The sequence below is a fragment of the Argiope bruennichi genome, chromosome 6 (assembly GCF_947563725.1).
Source record: "Argiope bruennichi chromosome 6, qqArgBrue1.1, whole genome shotgun sequence".
NCBI lineage: Eukaryota > Metazoa > Arthropoda > Arachnida > Araneae > Araneidae > Argiope > Argiope bruennichi.
The window spans coordinates 112,416,809-112,438,329 of NC_079156.1; the positions used below are offsets into that span (position 1 = coordinate 112,416,809).

Consider the following 21,521-nt stretch of genomic DNA (forward strand, 5'->3'; position numbering starts at 1 on the left):
TGGCAACAGTATCAGATAACATATATCCTTTATTTTTCAAAATGTTAATGAATGAAAAGTTCTCTAGTGAAGAATTTAGAAAATTCTTCATAACTACTGCTAGTATAATTTCTAAATTAAAAGATAAAAATTTGTAATATGCATTGAATTGTAAACCTTCACTGTACATTTTTTTCAACTGTCTAATTAATTCAATTAAGAATAATGTTTATAGGTTTCAAATAATTTGTCTATTTTATTGTAATATATGTGAAATATTTAATCGTAACTTAATTAAGAAACATGGTTATTTAACATACATTTGAGCACCACAGAGTTAAGTAGAGTAATTCAATATTATTCTATTTTTGTATGTGTGTGAGTTGTTTTCTTAAACTCATACAACTTTCTAACCAAACAGTGTATTTTTAACATCCCCTTAAGTCTAATAATGGATGCTTCATGTGTTTAATGCTAAGGTAATGGAATATAGTACTATTTCAAGATTTATCACTATTTTTTATATTCACACCATTTAGCTGAAAGACTGCAACCACCAACTTTTAAACTTATTTATGCTTAAAATATTTACTGAGAACTAAAGCCTTTTATTGATTACGAGAGAGTAAATATTCATAATTGAAAAATTTAAACTTCTTTGAGTTAGTAGAAAGCAAACAAAGAAAGTATTATTACAATACAAACTTAAAATTAGAAAACATTTGAACAGATATGAGGAATCTAAGTAAATTATGGATATCTTATGTGTTATGTTTTCATTATTATGAAACGAAATAAATTACTAAAAATATTTATTATAGAAATAATTTACAGTTTAATATGTACATTTAATATAAATTTGATAAGTATATAGTTTTATCAACCAATTTATTTGAGAGCATTGTTTGCAATCAAGTCATGAAGATATGCAGATTCGTCTCCCTTTAATATTTCTTCTGCCAGATGATTTAATTCTAACTCTTTAGCTAATATGTACTTTGCTTTGGAGTTGGAACACCAAGTCAGCAACAATTTAATATTTTCTTTTGTATTTGGTGATTTAGTTCTCTCATCCAGTTTCTGATACCTAGAAATATTTGGATAATAATTTGATGGAAATTAGATTATTGCATAAATTTTTTTTTTAAATCATCATATACAATACTCTTTTTTGTGATGAAAACGAAGCTGAACAATTACATTTGAAATTTGTAATTAAGAAACAATTATAGAGTGATTCACGACCAAAGCAACAAACTTGCATTAAAAAGAAAGACAAATAGGAATCACATGGCAATGCAATGTCGAAAATAATCTCATTGATTTTAGTTTAGTTATATTAAACGCCCCATTTTTAAAGCAACAATAGGGCTATTTTGGACGGACTTCCTAATTTTCAACCACGGTCAGATGATGAGGACGACACCTGAGCCGGCACCCTCCCCCTCCTTCACCAAACTTCCGCACCACACCAGAATAACCTTGTTCAATAAACAACAATAAGTATTATTGTATATTAACTCACAATTAGATAACATTTACTTAAAATAAGTTGTACCAATATGAAGAAATCTTAAGTATAATGTGGATGCCTCATGTATGTTTTTATCATTATGAAACCAAATAAATTATTAAAAATATTTATTACAGAAATAATTTACAATTTAATTTGTACATTTAATATAAATTTGATGAATATCTTAGCTTTATCAGAAAGCTTATTTGAGTGTATTGTTTGCCATCAAGTCTTGAAGATATGAAGATGCTTCACCCATTAATATTTCACCTAACATAAGAGATAATTCTAACTCTTGAGCTAATGTATACTTTGCTCTTGCATTGGAACACAAAGTCAGCAACAATTTAATGTTTTCTCTTGTATTCGCTGATTTAGTTTTGTCGTCCAGTTTCTGATACCTGGAAATATATGCAGAAAATAATGTGATGGAAATTAGATTGTATGCATATAAATATTTTTAAACAAAAAGTAATAACCATATACAATATTCTGTTCGTGATGAAAAAAAGATTGAAAGTTTAGTTATTTCTTTATTTCAAACATGAGGCTGATTCATTACTACAGCGACAAACTTGCAAGAGATGTAAGGGGCAAAAAGACAAATCGAAATCACATAACTTTGATGAGTCCGAATGGCTCCATCACATGAACATCAATTAAGCTGGAGGTAAGTACAGTACACTCCCGAGTATCCACACTATCGAGTAATGTGGCGGAAGGGCAGACCGGATAACAAAAAAGCAGGAGATGCCAGTTTTATGAACGCATTTCTCTGCCCACCAATACCAGAAAGCATAGTTTTTATACAAAAACTCATTGTTATAGTAAGTTTTTTCTCACTTCTTATTGAGTACTAAGACCTCCATTTATTTCAAGTCACGTAGAATGTGAACGCGTCTCGGTGAATCATAGAAGTAGTTGCCTATAACGTGTCGAGTTAAAATAGAAGGCTCTATACTGATAGTTTATACAATAAATTGACATTTCAAGAATTTATAAAAGAAAAAGTAAGTTAAAGAGTATAAATTGTTCACATTTTAACATAAATTCTGTAATGCCTAACTTAAATGCAGTAGACAACTGTTTTCGTCTATCACCCATTTTGAAATCGTCACTGTAACAAAAAACAACAACAAAAACAAACAAACATTAAGAATATTCTAAGAATAATTATATAAGAAGTCCGTTACACGCTAACGAAACAATGAACAACGAGCAGAACGCTGCATTTTTCCAGTTACGATTTGTATTTTGCATACGTAGGAGAATCGTAGTAGACTCCCGCTTCTAATGCCTTGACAGTGAGTGTTACTTTTGGAACACCTTGAATTTTTCATTTAATTAGGGAAAACTAGACCGTATATACAGAAGCTTGATAATCGCGAGCCGGAAACTCGGGAGTTACTGTATTTACGAACTAGTTCCTTAAGCAACAAGATGGACGACTATTCAAATGTTGAACTGGCTGACATGCACTTCGCGTTTGGAACTACCGATTAACGAGTGCGCTGCTTTGCGCTTGTACCAGGAATATTTCCTGAACAGGTGTGCTCATCTTACAATCTTCGCACATGTGTACAGAAAATTAAACGAGATTGCTTGTTTCACGAGAACGAACAAAGAAGATGCAAGATATTGAGAAAAATGTCCTAAGCCTTGCAAGCCTTGATAGTACAAGTACTTGAGCTACAGGGCAACGACTATTTATTTTTCAATCGGCTATATGTATGCATAAGATATTATCAACAAACCGGAAATAGCGGATTATCAACCCCGAAGGTTTTTTATTACATGGTTTTTTTTCCAATAAAGTTCGATGGATAGTGCAGTTACCAAGTCTGTATTGATTCAGATTTCAAAAGGGAGATTTTTAATCAACACGACACCCATCTGTGAGCTTTGGAGAATTCCCATGATATGTTATCATATGCAACTCAACACCTTTTACCTGTCAGTATCTGTGCCGACGTCATTGGAGACCATCTCATTAGATCGTACCTTCTGCTGCTTTGTCTAGATAGTAGGATATTCGTAAATTTTCTACAACAGGTCCTACCAGAGTATATCTAAAAAGAATATCTTCTTCAATCATGTTGCCATTAAATGTCAACCATCATAATGGTACTCCCCTACATGCACTATTGACATCCGCCAACAGCTAAACTTTACATTTAGACAGCGCTGAATAGGTCGTGACAGTCCAATTCATCGGCCAGCTAGATCGCCGGACCTATCATACCTTGACTTCTCCTAGAATCAAATGAAGATATTGGGATGAAAAAATCCCCTGGTTTCAGTTGAAGATCTCGTCGTTCGGATCACTCTAAATGCTGGGGAGATACGAGATATACCAATAACCTTCTAGAACGTTAGGAATTCCATTGTAGAGTCATTGTGACTGCCTCTGATCCAAATTTAGAAAACGTTCAGTAATATGTATCTTTTTGCTCATGCAAAACTTGTCATTAAAATAATTTCTATAACACTAACGTCTTGCTATTTCTGTTGTCCCCACCCCCCATCTTCTTTTAACCTTGGCTCGTGTAGAAGGCATTTTGGACACAGCAAAGCTAAGAAATTCCTATTATTCTTTCTTCTCTTTTATAATGATATAACTGATCACGATTCTTCGAAAATAAACCAACATAGGATTCTGATCGAATCATTTTATACTGATCACCTTGGAATGATTTTCCCCAATAATTGCTGATAGGAATTGATTTTTGATAGTCACTTCTTAAACAGTTAAACAGATAAATGGCTGACAACATTTTTTATGTTAACAGATGACATGTAATAATGTTTATGTAACATGTAAAAAATTATAATTCAAATTTTAACAGAGCTTTAAGACGATTACTATAATGCAACTATAATTAAGTAATGCTTTTATGCTAAAAGCATAGTTTAAATGAATGGGGCATTTTACCTTTTAACAACATCTGTAATAAGTGATGTACTAAGACCCATGTAACTCTGGAATTCTCTCAAATATTCTTTGTCACCTCTTAGAACAACATTATGCAATAATGCTTGACTCCATAGTTGATGGTTCCCATATTCTTCAGCAACAATATAGGCCTAGTGAGAAACAAAGCGGTTAATTTAAATAAAGTTTATCAATATCATTCAATCGTTACATTCAATTTTTTTCACATGGAGGAACGTTAATTCCATTGTTGTATTTATTTGACAAAAAATAAAAATAATCAGCAATTGTTAGATTATTTATATTTGATTAAAATAAGGTAACTGATCAGCATCTTTTAAAGTTTGGTTTAATTTGTAAAAATAATTAAATGCATAATTATTTATTTCATTCATTTATTTTTAATTACTGAGAAAACATCAAAATGATATTGTTTTAAAAAGTACTGGAGTGAAAAAATGTGACTGCAAAACAAAAATTATTGATTTTCTTTTGAATTACATACTGAATTATGGAATCAAAAGACATACGATTTGCATTTCAGGATACCAATATTATCTGTTGTTTAAAATTAGGCATACAATTTTTAAAAAAAAAAAAAAAAATTTGCATGACTATTAAAATGGTATTATTAAAAACACATTTTTGAAAATTATGGAATGATGTAATACTCATTTTTTGCAATAATATTTTTGGAAGTTAACGAATTAAAATGCCAAAATTCAACTTGATTTTTAATTAATTAAAATTCTAATTACAATTTTAAAAAATTCGCCAAGATGTACACATTTTCAACCTCTAAGAGATATATATGCTAAATTTTGAAGCCGTAGGTCAAACGACTTGATTTTACAGTGCCAACACACACATATTCATCTTTATTAAAAGAGGACATAGAGAGGACATTATGACTTCATTCTTCCTAGCATCCACGTTTGTATTTAATATTATTAAACCAAAATTCAGAGTTTACAAATTTTTAATAACTACGTGAATGTAAGAAAACATATAGGAACCTGGTCAATCATATTTCATGAAATTTTAATAGGATTCTAATATTTTAAAATTTATGAAATTTGCATTTTTTTCACAAATTTATTTATTTGAAACTGGAAAATGAAATTTTTAACTGCTCCACTTGTGACCCTAAGCAATTATCCATTTTAAAATTTGTTACTGTTTTGCACTTGCACCAAGGGGGCTTTTATTTTGTAAAAATAGAAGTGAGATGAAATAAAATGCGTCAAGCAAGATGAAAGTCAAGACTGAGATTTAACGAAGAATCTCGGAAATGTGTTCTTCGCATGCATCGCTCTGTTGCGGAATGCAATCATCCAAAAGTGCTGAGTATTTGGTTAATAAGGTAAACTCAGAATTTTTTTTATAAAACTGCATACAAATATAAATTTTTAGGCTTATATCTATATTTTTATTTAACCATGACCATAAAGTTCAGATTACTTTGATAATTATTACAGCTAAACTTTTATTAGTCACTAGAAAAAAAATGTTCTTAAAGATAATTTCATTTCAAAACATTGTGAAGATTCTCCATTGTAACTACAGTATTTAATTCCATGAAATTATTCTGTAAGAAATAGGTTTTTTTTATTGCCATAAAATCTTAGAGGATATAATAATAAGATATTAAATTTAATAAATATATAAAAATAATAATTTAGAAATACATGATAATTGGAAATCAAGTGATACTCCCAACATTACAAACAGAAGGAAAGGATATTAATTCCTAATAGATAATTCCCTTCCTAATTCATTTACAGTTAAAAATTGCATCACAGCTTTGTAGAAAATACAAATTTCCAAGTATTATATTAACATAACTTTGTTAATCAAGAAAATCACTTCAAGGAATTTCATAATCATTTTCATTATAAAAAAATTCAATCATAAAAAAAAAGCTTAATTTAAAATTTGAATCCCCTTTTCTTTGTATGGCAGATTTACTAAATGTTTAAAGGCGGGAGGAATTAATGCATTTATCTCTGATTACATGATGGTTTTCCACAGCATTGTTCTCACAAAATTAATGATTTTAACTAAATGTCTATTAATACAATAATTATTAACTATTAAATTAATAATTAATGTCTTACCCTTCATTCCAAGCTTTATCTTAATTATATCAGATTTAGTTTCTATTGTTTTCATATTTTATGTCAGTATTTAAATAAGTAATGTAGAAATATGTAACAGAATTTGTTTTCAATCTTAATTAATTCAAATGCTCAAAGATTTTTTCTTCTTCTTGATTTATTTTTTAAACAGCAGCATTCTTTTGAACTTTAATAGTTGAAATGTTTATTAAAACATACTTAAAATGCAAATTAGTGTATAAAAACAAATATGTAAATACAGTTACAGTTAATTGTCTTACTTGGGGAAATTTATCATGATCCGTAATGAATCTTGAGACAGAAGATTCATCGAGTCCAATGATCCAAACTCCCGAAGGAATAAAGTAAATCTGTAATGCAACAAGTTGAGCTAGGCGAGTACATGTTTGAGCCTGGTGAAGACAATCAGCCTAGAAAGAAATTTAATAAGTGATTAATGCAAATCAATTTCTATAGATAAAAAGATTTGGAAGCAGCAAACATACCAGTTTTGGATCTATTAGAAGTTTTAACTATGAAATAAGTAAATTTATCATGTAAATCAATTATAGTACAATTTTTTAGACATGTTGCCAATTTATGATAGATTTTAACCTAGATGTAGATTTTATTAACCATAGAGATAATGGTAGAGCTCAAAGGAAGCAACAACAAAAATTTATATTATATATATATATATATATATATATTCACTACTACTGTATTTTGTAACATCTTTCAAAGACATTCAAACTTGCAGCACTTGGTGCCGATTTTTGTTGTTTATCAAATTTAAGATGCTAGATCTATATACCGAATTTGATCTATTTGACCTTTTCTGTTTGGTAGTAATCATATTATCTTACATTCTATTAATTGGACTGAATGGATTTCTTTCAAAATTTGATAGAAATCTACAAAATTGGCCTAAAGACCGTATACAAAATTTCATCTCTCTAGCCCAAGACGCTTTTGAGTTATCATATTTACAGACATACATTATTCCAAAAATATGTTTTTCAGACTTAGGGAATCTGGATATTGGAAGATTTGTCAAAATTCTGAGTAATCCTACAATATTTTCTCACAGAGTATTCATAAAAAATCCGATTGAAAATGAATTAACTTATCCTTACATATTTCATGAGCATAGTTGATATAGAATGCAAAGTATTGGGTTTATTGAAGCTTTATCGTTTTCCATTTTTAGATCAATGCTGAAGTTGCAAGTGAAATGACTAGAGAATTAAGCAAATGCATAACATAATGAACATCACAAGTGCAAGGCTTCTTAAAATAGTATGAATTATACATCTATCAAAATTTGAAGCTGAAAAATCTTTTACTGGGAAATAAATAAAACCAAATAACATATGCAATATTTTATTTTCCATACACTAATATCATCAGAATAGAAATTAACTTAAGATGGTCAATACATTCACATATTTAATGGAAACCACTGTTAATACGAATGGCGACCAATCTTCAACTGAATCTCAAAAACTGTTTTATTTAGACATATGATAACAGCAACTTTCTACAAAAAAGGGCAATATCTACAGACAGGACACCACAAAGAATCAAATTTGTTGATCTAGTATTCTAGAAAGTGCTGTGATAAAGTTTCATTTTGCTAAAAATTTGAAGAGTCTGAACGATTGCAAAAATAAAAACCCACTGATAAAAATCGTTCAATGAGAATTGCTTTTGTTTTTTTACACACATATAAGACATTAATCACATATAAAATATTAAGAAAAGCATCCTATCATGTGGTTTGCACACAAAGGGGAGATTAGATACATTTAAAAGGATGATTCTTTATCATCATACACCTGTTATGATTAATGTAATAAATATAATTAGAATTAAAAATAACAAGCAGTTATTATTCATATTAAATCATTTAAAAGTAATGTTAGCTAGCATAATTAATTGCATTTAGCAGCAAGCTATTTTACCAGGATTGTTGGTCGCTACAATTTTAAATTAAATATTTTATGTAATTTGCTTTTAATGTTTACCAGTAAAGCATTTTTAAATTTCAAATTATGATAAACATGTAAAATGACAGTTTTAGAAGCCTAACATCATTCTGTTCGTTGTGTTCTGTATCTTACTAATGTTCTAGCATTTTGCTAAAAATTTTGGAATTTAATATGCATAAGAAGTGATTAAAACAAAAAGTTCCAGGCTGAAACCATTTAATAATGAATGCATTTTGAAAACTCTTCATCACTTACTTGTAAAAATTCACATAATCAATATAAGAAAATTTCTAAAGCTTATTAAAAGAATTCCTTAAAAAACTGCTCTCCTCCCCCCAAAGAAAAAAGATTTCTAGACCATAAAACCTTTTTCATGGTTTACAAATTTACTCATCAAAAAATGTAAAACTTTCTTCATATATTTGACATCAAGAATTTTTTTAAAAAAATCCAGTGTGGAATATTTGCAGCAACTATGAAACATACTGTAAATGAGCTTAAAAATGTTCTTAAAAAATAATTAAAATTAGACAAAATACTAAACAACAATTAAATTGATACCATTGAAAAAAAATTCTATTAACTTAAAATGGTATAAAACTTAAGTATTATGAGTAGGTGGGGGGAGGGAGTAAAAAGCTAGCTTAGTTTTAAATTAAATGAAATTTTAATGATTTTTTAATGGATTTTCAGTTTTTAAAGCAGATTTGTACTAAATTTCGTATCTTTAGGTGACGGTGCACCAACATGCGCATGCACAGACACTTTTATTATTGGTAGAAAAAAATCAATTGATAACACTGACTGTATCATATCAAATGAATTCAGGCAGTAGAGTTTGATACATTATGAAACAAGATGAAAAAAAATAAGAAATATACACTTAGAGCACTTGGAAAAAAATTCATAAATCTTTTTAAGAAGAAAATAAATAAAGTTTTACTTTGCAGTAACTTTTCGCAGCTTCTGAAAGTAACTGGAGTGCTTTTTCTAATTCCTCTTTCAAATCATTATCTAGAATTAAAAATGTGCAGTTAGATGGATAAAAATATTTAAACAGCAATCCAGGAACATCCCAAAAATATTATCATATAATAATAATAAAAAAATAATTTAAAAATGAAAAATGTAAAAAGTTTTAAGGCAATATTTTTTTTATAAAAACTAAAGTGATTTTTAAAATAATACATGAAAAGCTACAAAGTTTTTACTCAAATACATGCAAGTACAAGTAGGTATAGATTTCTGTTTATTTCATTCATACGAGATATAATAGCACTATATTAAAAACTCATACAAAAAGAAAATTCAATTAATACATTTATTTTTTAATGAAAATACTTTAAACTTATTCATCATTAACAGTAATTTGAAATAAAGCTTCATTAAAATAATTTTATATTTATTACAATGCAGAACTAAAATTTTCTTCTTTTATTTTATAAAAAGAAGGTTTGTATAACAACTGGCATATTACCTTTTCATTTTTAACAATAAACTAAAGAAATGCTCAGAAATAAATTTATAAAAAAATCGAGATGTATCTGTATATTTTGAATCAATTAAATTTTTTTAAAATTTTCAAATGAGTATTAAAAGAAATAAAAAAAAATCTTTTTATTGAATTTGTGAAGAAGGCGAAAAAATTATATACCTGTGTTTCTTTTACACAACTGGGACAGTTTTTTTTGTACAGACATTTCAAGAATTTGAGCTTTCTCCCTATGCATTCCAAATCGACTTGCAAGAGCATAGAAATAGTCTCCTTCAGATTGAGAACATCTGGTCAAGTAATCCATCAATGCCAATTTCAGATTTGGAAGCTGCAAGAAATATTTATAATGGTTTTATATATTAAATCACTGACTGGAATAAAAGGATAATAATGACTAATTCTTATGCTCTTTCAAAATATGATTGATTCAATTCAATGATTTTATTCCATTTCCAGTATTCATATTATACAGAATTCAACTACTAATAGTATTTTGTCTTATATAATTCATCATTTTTGATATGCAGATTGATGCTGTTTCTCTTTATAAACAAAATAAATCAATAATTATTTCTAAAGACTTTATGCTTTTTAAATGACAGATAAAGATGTTAGACATGAATTGATAATCAGACTTTCAAATGTTTAGCATTCAAGACAGCAACGTCTAGCTGATAGAATCTCAAAATCATGAACTGAGAGCATAGATATGAGTTCAATTAAATCATATTTACATCCCATTTAGAAGCAATACAAAGACTATTATAGGACAGAAACTTAATTTTGAACTGTGGTCAGATGACATCTGAGTCAGCAATCCCTTTTCAAAATTCTGCACAGTATCAGTGGAAGGACATTTGTCCCTAATGGATTTAATATATACCAGACCCACCACCCCTTATATAATAGTTTTATAATGGAATCCAGCTTCAAACTTACATTCTCTACATCCAAGATTTTACCACCAAGTTGCAAAAACTTGTCATAGATATGAGAACTAATTTCACCCAAGATTTTCTATATACATGGATCAGATTAAATTCACTGGGAATCATCCTGCTGGAATGATGAGTATTGAAGAGTTTATTGGAGATGCAAATTTAAATACCATTCCTAGCATCTGACTGCGGACTACAATTGCGAGATCTGTCTCAATGTAGTTATCTCATAGCTTTAAAATGGGATATTCATTTCACTAAATTAGGAATAGCTTTCAGAAGCTAATTTCTTGAAAATTATTATCAAATATTTCGGAAATCATCTCTTAGCTATTTACTTTTATTGTGTTAAAAAAGTGAATTTCTACAGTTTGTGAGTCATCTATTTTACAGAATAAATTTATATACTTATTTTCTTACACAGATCTTTTACTGAGTCAAAGGATATCATATACTATTGGAAGCAGACCAAATAAGATCAATAAAATACCACTCAATAAAATTTCATTAGTAGTGATAAAAAACTGAATTCTAAAACAAATTAATATATGGAATATGTTTGTTATATATCATATGACTTTTTTTTTCTTTAAAGGATTTTTTTTTTTACTTTTTATATTATCATCTTATTTCTTTGAATTTATTTCTTTGATCAATCCATAAACATAAAAAAAAATTGCAATGAAAAATTATAAAGTATATATTAGAAAAAAATACTGGCATTATTAACATCTCTTGAAATAATAACAACTAAACATGAACACAATATAATAGAGAGTTACTGCAACACAATTTTAAAATGATGATTTTTCACAGTGATAATTCAATAAAAAATATGAATTTAGTAGAAGAATTTCATTAATGTGTATATTTTCAAATAGATAAGAATCTATTACTCACATTCTCCATCTTTTTCTCGAAAAGCATAGTCAGCTTCTCATTTGATTTTAATATATCAAACACATACATCATCTCACTGTATCTTCCAAGTCCAGTTAAAAGATGGACCTGAAAGAAACAATCTAATATTAAAAAAAGTCTCCAGCACAATTTGTAAATGAAAAAAAATCAAAAAATTGTTACATTTTTTTTTTAAACATAGAAGAAAAATCCTTAATACAAGATAATACAGCTAATAAAGATAACAGTTAATAATAAGATAAACAAAAAGAAAGATAAGAAAATATAGTTAAATTATTAATAACATTATTTCCCAAAAGTATTATTCTAACATGTACAAATTAAAATACATATTAGAATAAATTATAAATTGTTTAAAAATGTCAAAGTTTTAAGGTGGCACTACCTAAATAATTAGATTACTAAATTTGTAATGACACTTTCCTTACAGCCATAATCATGTTTTAATATATAGTTCTTAATAAATAACATATGTATCTATACTGCAAATTAATACATATACAATGAAAAGTAGCCGCAAGCAAAGTAAAAGTAATAGCAGCAAGTTTTGTTATTCTAAATGTCTTGAATTTTATATTTACATTACATTTAATGTTTTAATTTTTCTCTCCCAATTTTTATTTCAGGTGCAAAATATGAAATTCAAAACTCATACATCAAATACTGTATTATATAACATATACATGTAAGCATAAAAATAAATAACTTATCAAAGTTTCGGCTAACACAATTATAAACACCATCATATTAAAAGCCTGCTGAATATTTGATAAGCATTACTGACGTTCATTCATAGTTTGAAATTTGAATCCTGTAAGAAGTGACAGATTGTTCCTTGAGATTTCAAAGTTGCAGCATTTTCTATAAATATTTTTAAAAACTTATTTACCATTTATTTTATTATTTAATTTTTAAATTTATGCATACCAAATGATGCATAAAAAAACTATTGCATTCAGAATTCTTCAATACAATTATAGATTATAATAATAAAAAATTGTGAATTTTCATAATTCAAAAATTACAACTAACAATGTAAATTTATTCCATTTCAAATGCTGTTGAAATATAATAATGTTTGCTTAACATTCATTTAAGCAATTCAAATAATTAAAAAAAATCAAAAGAAAAAAATTATTAAATTACTCTATAAAGTCTTTTTGTGCCTTTTATTAAATGCTTTAAAAAGTTCAAGATTTAATACATTATGCACATGATAAATAATGCAATAATTAGAGAATTTTTTTTAAAAAATTCAAGAATATCAAACCATGATAGGAAATTGATCTGCTTCCTCTAAAAGCGTCACTAGAGCTTGGGCATTATGAAGTATTTGCGATATTCCATCCATGTTGCATCCAGCTGTGAAGCATTCATGGGCACAAATACAAAGCTCAACTACCAATGAAAAACCTATATACACATAAAAGAAATTTATATATTAAAGATATATATAATTTATGAACAGTAAATTAAAGTAAAACAATGCCTCATTATGAAAATAAATAAATACTAGTGTTTTAAGAGTTAAATTATTGATACATAAAAGAAATATTTCACAAAATTCTTTTCCAATTAAAATTTTTTTTAAGAAATTACTTTGTCTTGCTGTGATGATAGACACTTAAATAAAATGTATGGAACAGATTTATAAAGAATAAAATAAGTATTTTTAAAATTGTAGTAATTTTAGTCACAAAACTTTTTGAAAATGTGTTCATAAATTCAGATTTATTTTAAATTCACATTTCACTGTAGCAAATTTTAATTAATTAACATATAACTGCTGTCACTAAATGAATGACTCACTCATTTATAATTAAAGTGAGATCTTATTTATTATTTTTTTTTTTGATAATTCTGATTATATTTTAAGCTATGTTGGGAAAAAATTCAATAAACCTCTGCTAATTATTATAACATTAAAAGATGTAATCATCTAGACAGGCTGTTATTGTGTAAAAAATATCCTGGAATGATTGTTACAGATTAAATAATGAAAGTTGTAAGAGAAAAATCTCATGCGCATTGGCAGAGTATTTAAGAAAAAATATATATAATTTGCAGAATACTTTATTTACAAATATAAAGTAATATTAAAAGCTTTGTTCCTTTATAGTGAGATCTTCTCTATCTATAATGCTGACAAAAATAATGAAAATTGCAGATCTCCTCATTAACATTGCTCCAGAATAAAAAGAATGTGAATTATATGATTCCATAACTAACTTTTATTCTTGCTTAGTTTTATTCGTACACTAATAAATCTACCAATTTAAACATAAGAAATAAATCTCAATTGCTAGAAAACAAAAGAGGAGTTGGCATTTAGCCTTCAATAGTAAAATAGAGTGAAAGGGTGATTAACATAGACGGGGTGAAGTTATTTTTAACTCCACCCAGTGTTACAGATGATGATAGATAATTATGTATAAACTGATTAAAATATAGTAAGGTAAAAAATAAAATCCCACCAGGGGATTTCAGAAGTAGAGGTAGCAATTTATAAATAAAAGAGCCTTTTAATTTAGTAATTATTTTAAAATTAACTTAATTTATACTAACATTCCTTTACTGGCTAATAAATACATTTATAAAAATACCTTTTATTCAAATGTGACTCTAATAAAAAGTTATGAACAATATTTTAAAGTATAACAGTTATTTAATTGAGAGATATTTTCATAAATCCCTACTTGAAATACACAAGACTCAGATTATCTGTGGAACTAGGTGGCATAGAGCAAAATGAGTTTCACAGATAATCTGCAAAGTGAACAAAGAAGGGCACAAATCAACCCAAACCTGCTTTTGTGCAGCGCTTATTTATTGTACCAAGTCTATATATCAAGTCAAGGAGGTAGCAAGATTTGCCTCTGTGAAAATGATTTTAAAAAAAAGTCTTGAGGCAGAATGGCAAGATTTGTGGTTTAAATAAAAATTATTTTCCGAATAAGCCTTCTATGGCTGATTAAAAATTATGTATAAATCAAAAATCTTAATACATAATTAATTTATGGTAGTGATGGATTTAACTGATTGTTTATAATATTTTTCATCAATATAGTTCCTTAAATTATTTTTCAGAAATATATCATTTTAATTAAATCTATTAAAAAAATTATAGAATTTTCTATATCTGGGCAGAAAGAACATTACCAAAAGGTAGTTTTCCCGTAGAGGAAGAAAATTGAATAAAAATGTTACAAAAAAGTGTACATGTAAAGGAAGTGAAGCACAGATTTGGCAGTTTTGCTATGGATGTAGGATTATTTTCATATAACTCAGAGACATATAATATTATGATATAATAAATGATAGGTTTCTGTTAATTTTTTTTTACAGAAAAAATACAGATATTTGATTCATTAAAATGTCATTAAGATATTCTGTTTTTTTTTTTTTTTTTTTTTTTAATAAATGATTGGGTTCTTAATAACATTAATTACATTTGGGACTAAATAATAATAACATTTGGGACTAAAACCATAGATAACAGATTTTATGTAATGGAACTAAAAGACTTTCAGAATTACTCTTATCTGGACTTTTGTCATTTAATTCTGAACATTCTGCAGCAAAGATATTCATCAAAGCATATCCCAATAATGATGGATCTTGGCACAGTTTGACAATTAACTGAAATCCTTCATTAGTACGCAAAGGATCATAGATTACTCCCTCCGAAAATGCATTCTTTTCTTCTGGGATCATAACTGTAATACAAATGGAATATATTAATATAAAACTAAAAATGTTTTTGAATGTAAAATAAAACAGAATTAAATGTGTGAGTCTTACCTAAATCTGAATCAATTAGAGTTATCAATGACCTATGAATTTCCTCACTTAAGAACTTGGCAACTTCTGCATCAGCCAAATCATGCACTATAATCAGACTTTTAGCTAAAATATGTTCATCATCAACTTTGCTGACTAGAATATTTTTCAGAAGATTGAAAGGTTCCTTTTCCATAGCAACACTCATATAGCCCATTTCCAACACCTACATTACAAAGGTTTAATTTATATGTATAATATGATAACATTACAACAACAAAAAAGCATAATAAAACAAATAAACATCCAGGATTTATCTACCTCAGTCATGATATCATACTGCTAAAACATGTTTTTAGTTCATAAAATAGCTCAAATAAATTAGCTGCATCAAATTTTGTTTTGTTGGTTTAAAAAAATAGCCATGTTTCATATCTAAGGCATAATTTGTGGACATGGTCTGAAATTTTTTTTAAAAATATGATTCTGGCAATGTTTATTAATATAAATTTATTATATGGAACTAATAATTAAACTGTTGAAATATTGTAACTAATTTTATTCTAATTGTTAGAAAGGAATATTAAGAGTATAAAAAAATTTAAATCTGATAGTTGAACTGTTCCCTTCTAAAAACTGCAGTTTATTATTCTTTAACCAGCTGAAGTGGCCTTCCTGAAACTTTCTCACATATTATCCAATATGTGTCTTGTCTCCCCTTCATCTGCATAAGATTATGGACCTCAAACGCCTTACATGCCATTGGTGAACTATAGCTAAGAAATATATGTCTTTTGCACAAATCTAACTCATAGAATACATTTTCACTGAATTTATGGTGAAAAATGTTTAATTTTTGGCATCTATTTCTAGCTTATTAACATCAAGGCTTAACATGAAATTACAGTTTCAGTCACAAGATGAAATGCCGAAATTCACTGAGTTAAGTCATTGTATTTACGAGTTATTGCGTTTATATGCATGTGGAAATACAGATCGACAGACAGTGGATGGATTTGATTCAAAATTTGCTATTGATAATTTAGATCTAAATCTGCTTAACAATCCTTTACCTGGCTCTTTGCATTTTGTAACTATTGAGTTCACTTGTACTAGAACAGACAGACTTATTGATTTCATTCAAAATGTGACTACAAGTCCATACACCAAATATCTTACATCTGGCTCAAAGCTTGATTGATTTATAGTGTTCAAAAGAAAACAGACAGACATTATGCAAAAACTGTATTTTTCGAACTAAAGAAAGTCTATATGTGGAGATTTTTTTTTAATGACTGCACTACTTTCTCTATACTTTGCATATAAGAAACAAAAACACAATTATTGTTTCTTCCTAAACAAAATATAGCATATGTTACCTTTCCTATCTTAAACAAAACACAGTTTCATTTACACAAAGAAAATTCCATTTTCTGCTAAGATCTTTTAAAGAGTCTCTATTGATCATAGAAGCAAACTAATTTTTAAATTCCACTACTATTAAAAAGTGTGCAGCATTCTGCAGCAAATTGCAGATTTTCTCAGAAAAAGTGACATAGTGGAACTTCCACATATTGAATTTTAAAGTATTGTAAATCTAATTATATAGAACTTTTTGGGGACCTAGGATACTGTGCAATTTCACTGAAAATAGAACAATATGTAGAAAATAATTTTTGCAAATTGAATACTTTTTAAAAGATAGCTTAAGTTAATGCATAAAATAATAAATATTTACAGTAGTCAGAAACACATTCATGAAAAACAATATTTGCCAGTGTTATGTCAATATATGTCATTCTTAGCTTCAATTTTAAGTATATCTCTCCTAATTCAGATATAAATTTTTATTTTAAATTCAGTTTAGCTTTAGATTTCCTATAGCATATATAGCTTCTAAATGGAAACCTTAAAGGGTAATGAGAAGTTTAGATTATTTTTCATCTCACTTTCTTTGATTAAAAATGCAACAAAAAAAGCAAAAAATATCAACACATACATTATCAACAATTTTGAAAATTCTTTATTTGTGGCTTTTAAAAATAACTCTTTAATTGTTTCTTTTAATTCATCTTTAATCCTCAAAAATTAGCCATACATATTTATTTTTAATAAGAAAATATTGAAAAAATTGCAATATATATTTCTGCATATTAAAATTTTTTATCAAATCCATACTTTCCCAGAAATTTACGAGTTAATTATAAAGAGGCTCAACAATATATAATTTGAATAGTAAATTGATCTTTAATTAACTAATGAAATAAAAAATACGAAAACATTCAATATTCCATAGCTGTAAATTAGAAAACTATTAATTTCTTTTGTGAATAAAAATTACAGTCATTTTACTTTATACATATGAAAATAATAACAGATGCAGCAAAAAGTTTGTCCTGATTTGATGGAGGGGTTTCTCAGCTTGTACTGGGAATAGGACAATTGTGGTTTTTGGAAACTAAGGCAGAGAAGAAGCATGAATTACTCCATAGTCATTTTTCCCAATAAGACAATGCATTTTCTGGGCTTAGAAAATATGTTCTTGGATGATGTAATTGGAATGTTATTATGAACAGTTAGAAGATTTTCTTCATCCTGCAGTTCTTGAATCCTTCAATGATCGAAATTTGAACAATCTCTTCTACTAAAACACTACTACATACATTCTATATTTCACATTTAAAAATGTTTTCACTAGTAATCTTTAGAATTATTTTGTTTTCCTACGAGGCAAGACTGGGTGTCCTTTCCATGATTATTGGATTTATCAAGGAGTAATTTTTTTGTATGTAGTTATCCTCCCAACAAAATGAGTGTATCAACACTGGTCAGCAGCTTTAGAAAATAGAAAGACAGCAATAATGTATGAAATCAATGATAGTGCACAATTTACTTCAGTGATGAAATTTAGAATATCTCTTAAATCATTTTTCAAATATCTTGTATTTTCATTTGTTTAGACTTCATCAGATTTTGAAAACAGGACAAACATTTCTGTTGCACACTGTAAATAATATATTTTAATAAACTTACAGCAGCAATAGTATAATGCACTAAAATTTGATGACATATTGGAGCAGCAATAGTGCATTTTTTGCTCAGGTTATTCATGCAGTGAATGACATCTTTTTCATAAGCTGATATAACTGTAATAGGAAAAAAATAAGAAATAATTCATGCCAAATTTGTTCATTGATAATCGCAAAATAAATATTTAAAGAAAAAAGAAACATATGTTTAAGACAATAAAGGTAAATATGAATAAAAACAAATTTTAAAAAATCAATCCTATTTCTCATTTAAAACAAAGATATTAGATAAAAGAAAAACTCCACTTCAATAATTTTCAAAACTGAATTGCAATATGATAATCAATTTTCCTTAATCATAAAATTCATAGTTCTACAAATTAATAACAAATCGAAAACTACATGATTCTTCTTGAGCAATTTATTTTATCATATTTAAACAACTGTATTTAAAAAAAAAGATTCAACTAAAATAAGATGTAATAAGATTAGTAGACGAACATTTGCAGTAGGTAGTGTTGCTTGTTAAGCAAAAAAATGATAAAATTGGCTGAAGAGATATTACTTTCAATTACAAAATAAACATAACACCAGAAACTGAAAAAGTAGAAATTGCTTGAGAACTTCATTATTTACAGCTTATGTGTAATAAAAATTTACAGCAGTAAAGAAAAATACAATTTGATTAAAAAGTGATAAGCTGAAATAAATGATAAATAAAATAAGAAAACTTATTTGATTGCAACAAATGAAATATCTTAAATTTTTGAGATGTTGTCTTTATATGGAAGCTATAAAGATGTATATTCACCAAAACATCTCATGTTACTCAGGATCAAATTATTAATAAATTAATAGCCACAGAATCAGCTAGTCATCATACAAATTTCAAACTCAGTGCACTGAAAAATTGTAAATCCTATTAGAAGAAATAATAAATGGCCAAGTAATTTATTTTGGAACACAATTAAAAAATACTCTTCTTACAAAATTTAATTACAAAAAAAATGCCTTATTAAATCGAAACTGTTATTAATTAAATAAATCTTGTGTGGCTAAAAAGAACAACATAAATATTACAATATAAATAATAATATATAAAACCAAATAATATCTCAAAAAGAAATTTTGCATTTACAATATTTTGTCTTTGATTACTTTGTATTTGATAAAATAAAAAAAGTAGGTATTAACCTTTTGAGCTAGTAACCCAGAGAAGTAAGGACCTGATTATTCGGGATGTAGGAACTTCAGAATTACAGTTGGGCAAGGACATGTCAATCATGCTTAAATCAATTTCCCCTCTTGCTAAGTCAAGGCACATCTGTAAGGAAACAGTAAAACAATTAGAACACACATAAATATCAAACATAGCTTAGCTTCCAAAATGTTTTCAATATTTCAAAACACAATGATTTTGCATTTTTATAAATTCTTACAAATAATCTTAAAGATTATATTTTTAGAAAAACATCTTCATAAACAATATTAAAAAATTATCTTCGTTCCATGGTTTTTTTTTTTATTTATTTCTTACATGTTTATAAATTCCATTTATCACAAGAAAACAAAAATTAAAATATTTAATTACAGTAGCCACTTTGTATAATTTTTATAACATTAATAGATTGATAACAATAACCAAATAAGTTAAATTCAACTAGATTTTTATCAAATGAAAGGAAATAGGAAGAAAACACTTACTTGAGGGCTTTCTATAATTTATTTTAAATATAACAAAAAATTCTTAAGTGTTGTTTGTCCAGAGTTATTTCTTAACAGATCATTTATTCACTGTTCAGACTCCTAATTGTTTCTAAATTAACTGAACACTACAAATCAACATAACAAAAAGCTTTCCTGAATTATGTGTAAATCGGAGAATTTTCTCTAACACATTGCTGCTGTCCAAGCCATTTATGTTTATCACTTGGTCTTGCTCATAAACAGCTTGGTAAATTTCTAAGTTAATCAGTGAAGCAACTACTAGAACGGTTTCATCAATGGGCATCTATTCTTCACACTTCTTCTTTAGCATACTCTTAAGGTATTCATTGGCAAACCAGTTTGGACCACTTCAATAACAGCAAATATGATACTCATTCCTTCCCATTGAATGAAAGAATGTCAAAATAGCAATAACGAAAGAACTTTCCCAACTCAAAATTCTTGACATGCTGTGTTGTGATAATGAGGAAAAAAAGAAACCTATAATTTTCTTACAAATTGAGCGAGAAATTCCTTGACCGTCATTTGCTAAGGATGACAAGTCCCATAGCAAAATGAAGGAACAATCAATTTTTAATTTCAAAACTGATAAAATGATAGTGAACAAACTAAACTAATATTTTAGTGAACATTTGAATATATCAGTTCAGGCACAAAGATTTTGATAACAAAGTAAATAATAACATTACCTGTGATTACATTAAGTGGCATTCAATGTCTAATAGTTTTGTAAATATTTATTTCAAAGATATTTATTTACATTTATTTCTATTTACAGTAAATACTTAGTAGTAATCACATCACAGTAAATACTTAAATTCAATATTTAATACAGAAAATCTTAATATTACTTTAGAGCACATAATGTGCTTCTTTATATCAAAGATACTTCATAAGGCTAAATGATTCATGTTATTGTAGTTAATGTATAAAAATAGTAGAAAGGAAGGATAAAAACATTTAGAACTCAAACATTTTTGCAATTGTTTAAAAGAATCTATTAATAGATAGCTAAACCATAACTTTCACTTCCTCTTCTAAAAATAGACCATTCTAATATGCTATAAATCGATGAAAATGACAGGAAACCTGATT

General features: G+C 27.3%; 1 protein-coding gene across 3 annotated transcripts in view; it reads right to left on the bottom strand.

Moving 5' to 3' along the window:
- Positions 1-774: 774 nt before the first annotated feature.
- The window catches only part of LOC129971396 (spatacsin-like), a 56,892-nt gene continuing 36,145 nt past the window's right edge, over positions 775-21,521 (bottom strand). For 2 of the 3 annotated variants that reach the window (XM_056085128.1, XM_056085130.1), the window contains 11 exons: positions 19,893-20,022; positions 18,703-18,815; positions 15,691-15,895; positions 15,426-15,605; positions 13,160-13,302; positions 11,869-11,976; positions 10,190-10,358; positions 9,479-9,549; positions 6,826-6,975; positions 4,428-4,579; positions 1,604-1,896 (listed from right to left, as the gene is read on the bottom strand). In XM_056085128.1, coding sequence (XP_055941103.1) covers positions 1,698-1,896; positions 4,428-4,579; positions 6,826-6,975; positions 9,479-9,549; positions 10,190-10,358; positions 11,869-11,976; positions 13,160-13,302; positions 15,426-15,605; positions 15,691-15,895; positions 18,703-18,815; positions 19,893-20,022 — 1,620 coding nt within the window. In that variant the 3' untranslated portion in view covers positions 1,604-1,697. Of the gene's footprint in view, positions 1,067-1,603; positions 1,897-4,427; positions 4,580-6,825; positions 6,976-9,478; positions 9,550-10,189; positions 10,359-11,868; positions 11,977-13,159; positions 13,303-15,425; positions 15,606-15,690; positions 15,896-18,702; positions 18,816-19,892; positions 20,023-21,521 lie in introns of those variants that run through there. The other variant, XM_056085129.1, reaches the window with a different exon arrangement.